This window comes from Echinops telfairi, unplaced genomic scaffold (assembly GCF_000313985.2).
Source record: "Echinops telfairi isolate 266 unplaced genomic scaffold, ASM31398v2 ScPeMD7_3;HRSCAF=10, whole genome shotgun sequence".
NCBI lineage: Eukaryota > Metazoa > Chordata > Mammalia > Afrosoricida > Tenrecidae > Echinops > Echinops telfairi.
Window position 1 is genome coordinate 27,372,585 of NW_022103899.1, and position 12,564 is coordinate 27,385,148.

The 12,564-nt window shown below is 43.8% G+C and overlaps 1 protein-coding gene across 1 annotated transcript in view; it reads left to right on the forward strand.

Moving 5' to 3' along the window:
- Window positions 1-12,564, forward strand: part of STRADB (STE20 related adaptor beta) — a 21,249-nt gene that overhangs the window by 435 nt on the left and 8,250 nt on the right. The window contains exons 2-7 of the mRNA XM_045296638.1: window positions 1,202-1,269; window positions 2,994-3,095; window positions 3,369-3,470; window positions 4,769-4,849; window positions 9,456-9,555; window positions 11,159-11,280. Of these exons, the coding sequence (XP_045152573.1) occupies window positions 3,459-3,470; window positions 4,769-4,849; window positions 9,456-9,555; window positions 11,159-11,280 (315 nt within the window). The 5' untranslated portion in view covers window positions 1,202-1,269; window positions 2,994-3,095; window positions 3,369-3,458. The remainder of the gene's footprint in view (window positions 1-1,201; window positions 1,270-2,993; window positions 3,096-3,368; window positions 3,471-4,768; window positions 4,850-9,455; window positions 9,556-11,158; window positions 11,281-12,564) is intronic.

Genomic DNA, 12,564 nt, shown 5'->3' on the forward strand with positions numbered 1-12,564 from the left:
CTCGGCGCGGACCGAGGCACCTGCGTGCCGGGTGGGCGGTGCCTGCGGGGCTCGGCCGCGCTGTGGGTGGCACCCCGTGTCCCCAACTCCAACCTTTGGTCGCGCGCGTGGCCTGGTGGCGGTTCCAAGCAGGAGGCTCCCCAGAAGACTCTATGGCCCGGTCTGTATCTTGCCGCCGATGTGAGTTCGAAGCCCAGTCCTCCGAGAGAGCCGGCGTACGGGGAACCTTTCACAACGCGACGTGCGCCAGCGTCTTTTTGTCCTGGGCATCTGAGTTCAGCCCTGTGTTTTTCCCCTTGTGGGTTTGTTGTGTCAAGTCCTTCAGCGCCTGGCACACAGTAGGCGCAGAGCAAATATTTGTTGGAAGCATGAGTCACCAAACCACGTTTGAAAAGTTTTACTGAGCTGCGCTGTGTCTCTTTGAAAGTTCAAGTTGAGCAGAACTAGCTTGCGTTCCGGTGACCGTGGCTCTGTTGGATGCTTACGTTGACCACAGAGCCCGACTTCTGAGCAGCGATTCACTTTCTGGTGTCGCTTTTGGGGGTTCCTCTGTCAGATGAAAGCCTGGCGACAAACCACTCTACTGTGCGGGACAACTGTAATACGGCCTTGGAAATTAAAGCAAGGGCAGGCGATCTGCCCTCTAAAGGTTTGCCGCCTCGGTATGCCAAGCCAGGAATTGGGTCGCGGTGAGTAGGAATCGACTCATGGTAGTGGGTTTGCCGTCCGTGGCGCAGTGGCAGGCAGTGAGGCTGGCGGTTTGAACCCACCAATCACTCTGAGGGAGAAAGCTGTCGTATTCCACTTCCCTCAAGATTGGCGGAGAAACACTGGACTGTTTTACCTTGGCCTGTGTGGTTATTTTAAGCCAGTGAGTTTGGATGTTATAGTTAGCTTTTTAGACACACACTGCCCTACTCATGAATACATGGAGAAATCGTGCGGGTTTTTTTTAATGGAGAAAAATAACGGTGAGTCCCAGTGCAGCAGTGTCTGACCAGGGGCAGCCATTGCCTTGACCTTAAACTGGCTTGTGAAATTATCCCTTGGTTGTCTGACATAGCTGATGCAAAAACCCCTGGGATTAAATGATCCCAGTGGAGCAAGCCCTTTAGTGCAAGCAAGGCTTACATGTTGTGTCTTTTTTTCCCCCCGGAAAAACAGATAATGTAGTGATGTTTTCATTTTTTTCTTGTTTAAGAAAGAGCCAAGTGATAACCAGAAAATTCAGTGAATAGTGAGCGACATCCCTGCCTTCTTGGTGGAAAGGTAAGCTACCAGAAGGGGGGCCTCAGCCTGTCCTGATCACCAGTCAGGGCCCATCGTGCCCAGCACAGTGCCAGGTCTGTCAGGAGCTCAGGAAACACCTGTGGAGTGAATACAGATAAAATGTGATGACTCTCTCTGCATAGTTAACTAGAATTACTGGGTCCAAAGATGGGAACATTTTTATGATTGTTGAAACATTGCCAACTTGCTTACTAAATGAGGTTTACCATATTGCATGGCCGCTCATTATATTGGAGTATACCTTTCAGTACATCCTATCACGCTCTTGTATTGTAGGATGTTTGGTCATCAGTTTATCTCATTTGATCTCAACTACCCCAGAATTGGAGAGGGCTGACATTATTCAAGGCCCCAGCACCTTCAATTGATGATAATGAAAGGCAGGTGACAGAATGCTCAGCTTTTCAGGACCCCCTTCCTCCCTTTGATTCATACTAGTGTACCTTCTGAATAAATACATGTCTTTTCTCATAAAACTTAGTGTACTCTATAATTAATGTCAAAAATCTATAAAATCATTGTTTCTCTTTTTCATCTTACTCAGATACATGCAGATACCATGACCCAATTTGGACAAACTTGTTAAAATGAAGCAGTGAATCACCATTTAGATAAAAGAAGTGGTTGGAGTTAGGTAGACAGGAATATCCAACACTGGCAAATTCAGAGCATTGCCGCCCTGTCTATTGGGAAAGAGAAACCTTGGGTAATGCTCATGGTTTCTAAAGCAATATACAAAGAGTCTGGAGAAGTGACCAGTTTAAACCTCAGGAGATGAACACTTGACTAAAGAAGGCGGGTTATGAGTTGAGCTGCAGCTAACGCACAAAGCCAACAGACTGCAAGCACTAGCTGCTTCTGGGGACACCAAGGAGGCTTTGTGCGGTGACAAGATTTCCCGCCTTGGAAACTCACAGGGGCAATTCTACACTGGCCCCAAAGAGGTGCCAGGAGTAGGAATTGAGTTGATGACCATGCGTTTAGTGTTTCAGGACAGAAGGTAGACAGGTGGTTGTTTGTTGTTGTTTGTTTGTTTGTTTTTTAATCTTTGCATAGCTGCTAACAATTTCCAATAATAGAATTGAGCTTTATAAGGTGAAAAGTAACCTACAAGAGAATGTTTTTTCCCACATGAATACTGGGGGGGAAAGTGTTTATCTTTTTTCTTAAAAAGTATGACATATTTCAAAATCTGTTCAGAGATCCCAAATGATTTAAGATCAATGAATCAGATAGGAAGGTTTAGAAATAAACTTGTCAAAGTTTATTTGTAAGTGGAGTCATTAGAAATCCTTGTGACATATTAGGAAGTGACATCATTTATATCAAAAGTGGGTCCAACATTGCTTTCCCAAATTGCTTTCCCAAATTACTTTCCCATTGCTAGAATTCTTTTCAGGAGCTCTGGTGGTGTAGTGGGTGAGTTATGTGAAAGGCTGCTAACTGCAAGGCCATCAGTTTGAAACCACCGGCTACTTCATGCGACAGAGGAGGCTTTCTATTCCACAGCCTCAGAGGCCACGGGGCAGTTCTGCTCTGCCCTGTAGGCTGCTGGGAGGCCAGATCTGGCAGTGAGCTGGTTTGCGTTTGAGGATTCTTTTAAAAACCAGAACAGACAAGATGGGGAAGGAGAGATGTGCGTATTCTGAGACTTGGAAACAATTCAAAGCCCCCTTCACCTTCGTTCTGCTCTTCTGTCACAGTATCAGATCCCAAATAGTGCTCAGGAGACAAAAATGCTCTTTGAAGACACCTTTCAGGAGTTGCCAGTCCGTGTGACAAGAAATAGCTACTTTAAATATCAGGTAGGTGAATGGTGCCAATGGTTGACATGCTCAGTTGCCATCACAAAAATTGGCACTTGGAGTTTACCCAGAGGCACCTCAAAAGAAAGGCATGGTGACCCACTTCTGAGCAACATCAGCCATTGAAGGCCCCACGGAGCACAGGTCCACTCTACCTCCCAGGGGCCACCAGGGTCAGACAGCAAAACGGGTGGTGGTTATGCATGGCGGACAGCTCTTCGAGGAACTCTGAGGTACATCTCAGCATTATTCTGTTTGTTTTGTTTTTTATAGTGGGCTATTTCTGCATCTTGAAAGGAAGGTAAAATAAAGAATTTTGGAACAGATGGACTCCTGTCACTTTCTATGAACTAAAGGAATTCAATGTCTCTTTTGGTAAGTTTTTGTTAACATAGGTCCAATTGTGTGTCATTACATACATAGTTCTAACTCATGGCACAACAGAATAAAACACTGCCCTGTCCTGTGCCAGAACAATCACAGTTGTTCTCCGATATTCGTGCAGAAGACAAAGGCGTGTTCTGATAGAATGTTCTTAAGCTCTGTGTGGTTGTTTTGACCTCAAGGACCTCGATTCAGAAGTAAACTGTCATTGAGATTTTGTGTCTTTCAAAAAAGACCTTATCTGCTTTTGGGGTAGACTTGTCATTCTATTCATTTGCCCTTTTTCCTCATCTGTGTGCTGTGCCTTCATGCAGTTAGCGCTGAGCTCTCCTTTAAATCTCTCAGAAGTTCCTTTGGGAAATATCGGTCTCACTAAAGGAAAACAGAAATAACATTCGAAATAAGTTATCTGGTTCTTTTTTAAAGCAAGTATCACAATAAAGCGAGTTATGCATTTTTATTTCCCAGTGTATATAATGGTTATGTTTACACTGCGCTGTAGTCTCCATCGCAATAGTGATTCACAGGAAGAGTGTTGCTTGTGGGGATTACAATCAATGTCATGACACAAAATGTGTATAGATTACTGACTGGAAAACCAGTTTGCTCTGTAAACCTTCAGTCAAATCACAATAAAAGGTGTGTGTGTGTGTGTGTGTGTGTGTGTGTGTGTGTTTAATGTTCGAAGTATAAAATTTTTTTAAATGTTATCTGAGGATCAAAATAAAATTATTACAATGAGTACAGAATAATATATTCAGCACTTAGCTAAATATTCAGAAGAAAACATCAAAGATGATGAGAGAGTTAAAAATTAACCCCAGCCGGGAAAATGAATTGTCATTATGACTTCATAGAAAAGAGGGCAAAGATCAGGGACAGCACCAAGTAAAATGATAACATATAAGAAGTTTGTTCTCTGCACACCCAACTCCGTTTCCCTTCTGCTACATGTGGAATAAGTCCTTCCACTGCATGGTCCCACCCCAAACCACACTCACCGCCTTTGAGTCAATTTTGACTCATAGTGACCGTTACACAGAGATTTACAACACAGGTTGTAAATCTTTATGAGAGCAAATAGCCTCAACTTTCTCCCATGGAGTGATTGGTAGATTTGAACCGTGGATGTTGTGGCTAGTATTCCATTCCAGCGCTTACCCAGCAGCATCACCAGGGTCCCTGCCATTGCATGGCAGTATATGTTGCCCCTTTCCTTGGCTCCCCACCCTAGTCACCAAGCTTCCACACCATCCCTTCACTTACTTAATGCTTTTCTCAATTTCCAGAACTGTTTCTGCACTTCACGAACAGAAATTGAATCACTGAAACCTGAAAAGCTGTCTGAAACCAGCATCCATCAATACTTGGTAAGAAAATGGTTCTGTAAAAGTAATGATTCTCCTTCGCCTTTTCCAATGCCATTAACTCCTGGTCGCCTGCAGATCTCTCTGTGGTGGCGTTTACTGTTTCTTCTTTCTGTACTCATTCTTTTCTCTGAGTGTCTTTAATTAGTCCATCTTTTCCGTCTAATCTTGCTCTCGCTGAGTAAGCAGTTCCACCAGTTCCTGTGGCTGTAGTTGCTGGGATTTCAGATTGCCCGGTAGCTTCCCCGATGTTCCTTTAGGCCACGCAGGGGCCTGGGGGCACACAAGACTGATGAGTCTCAAAATTTAACTGCACCCCAGACTTCTTCCTGGGCACTAGCCATGCCCAGAGCTTTTCTCATTAGCTTTTCAAAGGCATTTCTGTGTAGTTTGATTCAAACACCAATCTTTGAAACCCCACTCACCCATTGCATTTTCTGCCTCCCCTCATGAAAAGCTATCTATTAAACTGTAAATGTTGGAGCAAGCTTTACTGTGCTTCTACCACACATCTCATTATATACCAAGATGTAGGCATCTGTCTCTGAAACCCCCTCGAGCCCATTTCTTCCTTTACACTTCTCTGCTACTACTCAAGTCTTGGACAACTGCAGGCAGATTGGCCGCCTCTAATCCTCTAGACCAGCGGTTCTCAACCTGTGGGGGCCGAGACCCCTTTGGGGGTCAAACGACCCTTTCACAGGGGTCGCCCGATTCATAACAGTAGCAAAATTACAGTTATGAAGTAGCAACGAAACTAATTTTATGGTTTGGGGGGGGGCGGCGTCACCACATGAACTGTATTAAAGTGTCGCAGCATTAGGAAGGTTGAGAACCACTGCTCTAGACACACCTAACAGTCGTCCCCTATCACTCAGATCACTTTTCAGCACTGCTACCGATACAGGTCACTTTCCAGCTTCAAAACTTCCACTGGCTTCCCAAAGCCTATGGGATCAAGCCTGAACTTCTGTATAGTGTTGTTAGTTGCTGTCAAATGGCATGGGATCTGATATTTTTAGTTTCATTTCTTGCCACAGCATCTTGGCATATAGTCTCCTTAGAGTGACATATTTTTCTTTCTGTCTCTTAAGTTTCTCTCTGTTCACTCCGCGTTGGCTCGCAGATCACATCTATGAAGCCTTTCCTCGTGTTCCTCTCAATGCATTTTGCCCCTCCTTATCTCAGACATTCCTGGAAAGGGCATTTACTTTTTGATTGATGCATAGGGCTCTCCAGCTGTTCCCTGGGTGCCCAGCGCATTCATCTTGATCTCTCTTGAGAGAACTCTGATACATGGTGATCATTAAACAATGTCTAAGCACCTTCCTGGGCATCAGTATTTCTCTAGGATACCCCTAAGCTCTACTGCGGTCCTGACTTTATACTAGAAAATGGAAACTGTCTTAAAAAAGTGCCTTATTTGCTATAAAATAAAATAAGCCCAGATAATCTCGCCTGTGGCTTATCGTGGTCCTGTCTTTATATTTGTCATTTTAAGTTTTCATTCATACTCATCCTCTGGAGTCTTGTAGGTACCAAGCCTTTTGTATGATGGGATGTAGTATCCTACCTGAGTTTTCATTCAAGTACTGCCCTGCAGTCTGAGACAGCATTCAGAGACACATCTGTTGTCATCTCCATCCTATGACCACGAGAGGGCCTAGAACCTGAGAAATTTCCATAGGTGCTGTTGTTGGAATCCTTCAAACCTCCAGCATTTTACAGAGTGAACTCTCCCACCTCTATGCAGCATTGGAGCTAGGGGACCATCTTAAGGGAAGGGAACAGGATCTTAGTGTGTAATGAAGTTGGCACCAGGCTGGGGATTATCAAAGCCTCCCTTGGCTCTCCTTAAACACCCCTAGTGAAGGCTGTGGGTGACAGTGGAAGCCCAAAATCCATGTGCAGGGTCCCCACACGGGTTACACCTCTGGTGAGTTTCCCCCGAGTGTAGTCAAGGGATGATTATGGCAGATGTAGGTAGGTGAAAATGTAATATCCTATCATTTGGTCTCCCTTTTAATCCATTTTAAAGTTGTTTCTGTTTTTAATATTTTCTGCTTTCCTTTTGATTCAGGTTTTTCTATGTTTTGTCTGGTCATTGTTGTTGGTTTTTTATTTGTTTGCTTCCTGTATGTTTTGTATGATTTTCTGTATATGAAATTCAGGATACGTAGCTAGTAACTGGATTGATCATTGCCTAGAGGCCTGGCAAGGCAAGATGGGAAATGGGGAGCTAACAACGATGAGTATGAGAAGAAAATGTTCTGAAATTGGTTGTAGTGATGATTACACAGCACTTCATAATATGATGGAATGAGTAAACTGTATGATTATGTGATATATGCCAATAAAACGATTGTTTAAAACCCACTATTTGTTGTCTTTTATTTGGACAACTTGTCATTCCCCGTTGACATAGAGTCTATAAACAGGATGCAACTTTGTAGTAAAGGGTGTTTGATAGACAGTCCAGGCTTTCCAAATGATTTGTATTGCCTGTGGTGTTAGAAGAATCCCTGGTGGCTCAGTGGTTAGAGTGCTTGGCTGTGAACCAAAAGGTCAGTGTTTCGGGGCCCCCAGCCACTCTGCAGAAGAAAGATGCAGCACACTGCTTCCATAAAGATTTGTGGAAAAACCTTGGAATCCCTGTGGGCCACTTCTGCCCCACCCCTGGGAACGCTGTGAATTGGAATTGACTCGATGGCAATGGGTTTACGGATTGTGACTTTGGAAATCCCCTGATTTTAATTTTCTTCATTAACTTTATAGAATGAAAGGCTATGGTGCTTAGGTTTGAGCCGCTCTTTTTAAACAATGCCGTTATCGCATTGTAGTTAACGTTCCCTAAAGGCCAGCGAGTCCTATTTCCCAGCCATACAGAATATTCTCTACAATATTGCACAGTTCCAAACTTTAAATAGGAAAACAAGAGCTCCAGCCGAGCAAATGGTTTCAAATCCTTTAGAAGGGTATGTTCCACCCACGTGAACGCCAGGCAGGATCTCTGCAAAAGCACCCCACACAGCCCCGTTTCCTGCTGTGGTGCTGCAGCCACCATTCCACGTCTGTTCCTCAGACTTGGGAGCAGGAACTGGGTTTCGTCAGCAAACCCAAAAGTGATTCCGGGTCTCTCAGCACAAGAACACAATTACCCAAGCTCCCCAGAATGGTGTATAAGCCCACGGTGTCAGAGGCCGGTTCCTTAGAGCGTGCCGTCAATCTGTTCTTTCCTTGGAGTAAAGTTCCAGGGGGAACCAACTCCGGATGAGCAGCGGTTTCCTTTCGAATGGAGAGCTAGCTGGGGGCAGCTTTCAGAGTCCTCGAAATTGACATCAGTGTGCTTGCCCTGTTTGCTGTAAGCAGACCTTCGTGGGCATCAAATGACTGCTTAGCGATCCCAAACTCAAAACAATGGAAGACACAGTTTAAAAGCGTGCCTCTAGGAAAATCTGATGGATATTTCACGCTCCAGCCGGAGAGCCGAGGCTCCCTCCTGGGCAGTGTGTGCACAGAGCTCTTCTTTCCACGTGCCCCGATGTTCTGTAGCTCCGGTGCATCTGGAGACCACCTCTGAGAAACCAGGCTGGTCTACGTAGCTGTTATCTTCCTGCTTCAAGGTCACAGCCATCGCACAGTATTCCCTCTAGGATCTTGACCACGGGCTCAGGGTGGCTTTCATTCAATTGGTTGGCTCTTGTCCTCATGAAAGTTCCAAGAACGTGTGTAATCTTTCCTCATGTTCAGGCTCCATCCCGTCCCCGATTCAGAGGGATCAGGCTGTGACTGTGGCTCGCAATACTGCTAGCTCACAGTGCTGTCATCCTTTCCCTTCACGCTACCTGGGGCAGTGACAAGACTCCTGCCATCTGTTGGTGCCTGTAAAAGTGTCCTTTGGGGCACTGGCGTCCCCCATGAGCGCCTTGTGACTATCGTGTTACCCGTGGTTTAGGCTGCCGTTTTGTCCTTTGCCTGTCTTAGTTCACTGCCACTGTGTTCTTGGCAGGAGTTTCATACACTTTAACCATTTTAGACACTTTTTTTCCCTTTCTGACCTCACTTCTGATTCTTCACAACTTGTGGAAAAATTCTTCAGCAATTTGAATACACTCTGGGCTGGGCAGGATTTCTCAAAGCTGAGCCCCCTGCCGTGTGTGTGTCATGGATGTGACCGGTGAGCACTTGAAGCGAGAGCACACGCAGGAGCTCGCTCACAGGCCGCCAGAGCTCTCCCTGCAGGACTGCCGTAGACACCCTAAGACCCAACAGCCTGTCTGCTCCTTCTAAAAGTGCTTACTGCAAATACGCTTTTCTCCTTGACACACTAAGCGTCTTCTCACATCAATCATTAAGAATTAGTAAGCACCTGTTAGGTCTTAAAATAGTCCTGGAAGCTCCCTTTTCACACCTTTCTAATGAGAGTGCAGTATCAGTATTGGGGTGGACAACCTCAAAAGCCCTACAGGGCACTTCTGTTCCGCCCTGTGGGGTCACCATGAGTCAGAACTGACTGGCAGCCAGTGGACTTGGCTTTGGCTTAGGGGACACTTATGTAGCCAACTAAGTCTGTTTATGCCTATTTTGTTTTTGTCTTTAAAACCCACAGGTTGAGGAGCCAGCCCTTTCCTGGTTGCCCCCATGTACTGGGGCCACCGAAGTGATAAATTCCACGAATGCTTCCCATTATGAACTGCAAGTGGAAATAGGTAAGACTCCTGGATTTCATAGCACTGCTCCCGCACTGGGAGAAATTGATAACAAAAGAACCATTTTTCAAGCAGGTATTTTTTTGTGTGTAATCTGCAACATGAAATATAATGTTAATTGTGCTAGTCAAATGGATCCATTAATTTTGTGTCCATCCTAAAATAGTAGCCCCAGTTTTTCTCCAGATTACTGTCTGGAATTTTTATTTTCCCACAAATATTTTAGAGGAAGAGACTCTTTTTACCACATGTAAATAAATTCAACTTAGAAAGGTGGTTCTGTTAATATCAACCCTCTCTCTCTCTCTCTCTCTCTCACACACACACACAGTTTCCTTCAATGAATGACTGAGGAAGGGGTTTCACAGGAGGTACACCACAGAGTTCCCGTGACTGTGGCTTAGCACAAGACAAAGGCCGTGGTGGAAGATACACCTGGGAAGGCTGTCTGAAGGGCTTCTCTGTCCGCCTCAATGCCTGTGGCAGGGATGATGACACTGGAGAGTCTGGGAGAAATGAAGATGAATTTCCTTTCAAAGATACAACTGACAGAATTTCATGACTGTGGAGCATGGGGGCAACCGGCGTTTATTAGCCAAACCAGTGACATCAAGTCAATTCTGACTCATAGCAACCCTGTATAGGTTTCCAAGGTTTGCAACTCTTTACGGGAGCAGACAGCCTCATCTTTTTCTCACATAGCAGCTGGTCAGTATGAACCACTGACCTGGCGGCTGGCAGTCCCAACACTTACCTAACAGCATGACCAGAGCTCCTTCCTTATGTGCATTTTAGTCGGGGTCACTCTAGCACAGGTGTTTAAACATGAACAACTAACACTACCAAGGGCTGGTGTGTGGAACAACTACGGCAGTTACACATCACCTGTAAGAGTACAAAGTGGCCTAGATACTTTCAGAGACAGTTTGGCCGCTCCTTAAAAAGTGAAGTATATGTTAACAGATGACCAAGTAATCTCACTTTTTAGGGTTTGCCTAGAGATGAACTTTTTTGCTCAGATATGAATATTCTGAATGCTGCCTCTCTGGTTGAGGTATACCTGTATAATGGATCCCTACACAACCATAAAAAGAAGTTTGTAATTCCTGAGCCCCAAAAGCATTATGCTCAGTGAGAAAGAGGAGACACAATAGCCTAGATTCTTTATTATTCTATTTCTCTGACAGGCAAAGCTCCAGGGACCAAAAATCAGGTCAGATTGCTGAATAACACCCGATTGTGTGGAATATATCACATTTTGCGTATCAAGTCAGGGCTGTAGTGGCATCTTGCTGTGGTTTTCATGTGTATTTCTTTATGTTGAGCATCTTTTCATGCGATTCGTAGCTAGGCTATGCTGATATCGCCTTATACATTCAATCTTCTGCCTATTTTTTTACTAGATCAGTTCTCATCTTATTGTAAAGTGACGAGTTCTTTATATTGTTTGTATAGAATTTTTTGCTCAGATATAAATATTGTAAATGCTTTCTCTCTGGCTTCTGTTTTCATTTTCTCAACATCTTTTAGAGAGTAGAACTTATAAATTTTGATCAATATATTCTCATATGCTTACTAACATGAGTTGTATACCTGATTACAGGAAGAGGATTCGACAACTTGACTTTTGTCTATCTTGCAAGGCATACCCCTACAGGAACTCTCGTGACGATAAAACTTACCAACCTGGAAAACTGCACTGAAGAACGCCTGAAAGCTTTACAGGTAGCAAGGAAAAACAAAGATATATTTGAGATAACATCTATTTGAGAGACTGTACCTTAACTATTTGGGGGCCCAGATTCTTCATGATTCTTTCTATTAGCAAAAGGCAGATTTCTTCTTCCTAATCAACATGCAGTTACAGAAGCCAAAAGATGCTTGGATGTCAAGTCTATTAAAAGGACATATGCATTTGAATTTTAAGTACCTATTAATATTGCATTTAAAACTATTATTAATTTCTTCCAGTAATTAATATATTCAGAATGCTAGTCTGGATATTCATAATATTTTTAATCACACCAATCACCAGGTCATATAGGGAAAATACAAAAATAAAAGCAAACATTTTTCTTTTTCATCCAATTAAGCAAAATTAACTTTAAAATTGCTAAATTGTTTACCCTAATTGCATGTTAAGAAGATTATAATGCCATTTTCCTTTTTGCTATAAAGAAGGGAAGACTTGTTTAAACATTGCACAATTTTGCAAATACTTAAACAAGGATGAATCCTAAAGTATCACAACTAGCGTTGCAGTTCCCAGATGCACAAGTTTATTCCGAACGAAGCGTGTTTAAACATGTCTCTGTGATCAGTGGATGAGGACAGGCAAATCCTCTCAGTGGTACTCTGGTCTGTTCCATTAGAGTGGCTGAAGAAGTGTGCGCTACAAGGACAATGTTAGGTGAAGATCAGGTATCTCAAGAGCTAACCTCTCTGTTGGTCTTAAGTAAGTCAAAGATAATGAAGATTTAGTCCAGGGAGGTCTTTTGACATTTATCAATATGATCCAGAGGGTGAGGCACTATCACAACAGTGACTTGGGAGGTGTTTTGTTGGATCAGTAAAATTCAAGACAGAGAGGTCAGCTCAGAAGGTTATGGTAATTACTAGGAAGACATTTGAAGAAAATTGAAAACTGCATTGGTGAGAAAAGGCCAAGAAAGTTGTGTTTTTTATTTTTATTCCAGGACAGCACATCTGCTCATTCTTGGAGGGTAGCAAGGCCTATCCTATGAAAATTTCTTTGGGAAACCTTACTCCTCCCACCCGACAATCCTGATTTTTGTCCTTCAGCCTTCTTAGGTCTCCCAAACTCAAACAATAGGGAAAAGAAACAAGAGTTGAGTCTCTCAGTGATGCCTAAACTGCCAATTTGGTGTGGCATAAATCAGTACAGAATTCTTTGGAGAAGGGTCAGAAAGATGGACCTTCAGAGGTGTATAGAACTAGAGGTGTATAGAACTAGAGGTGTATAGAACTAGAGGTGTATAGACCTAGAGG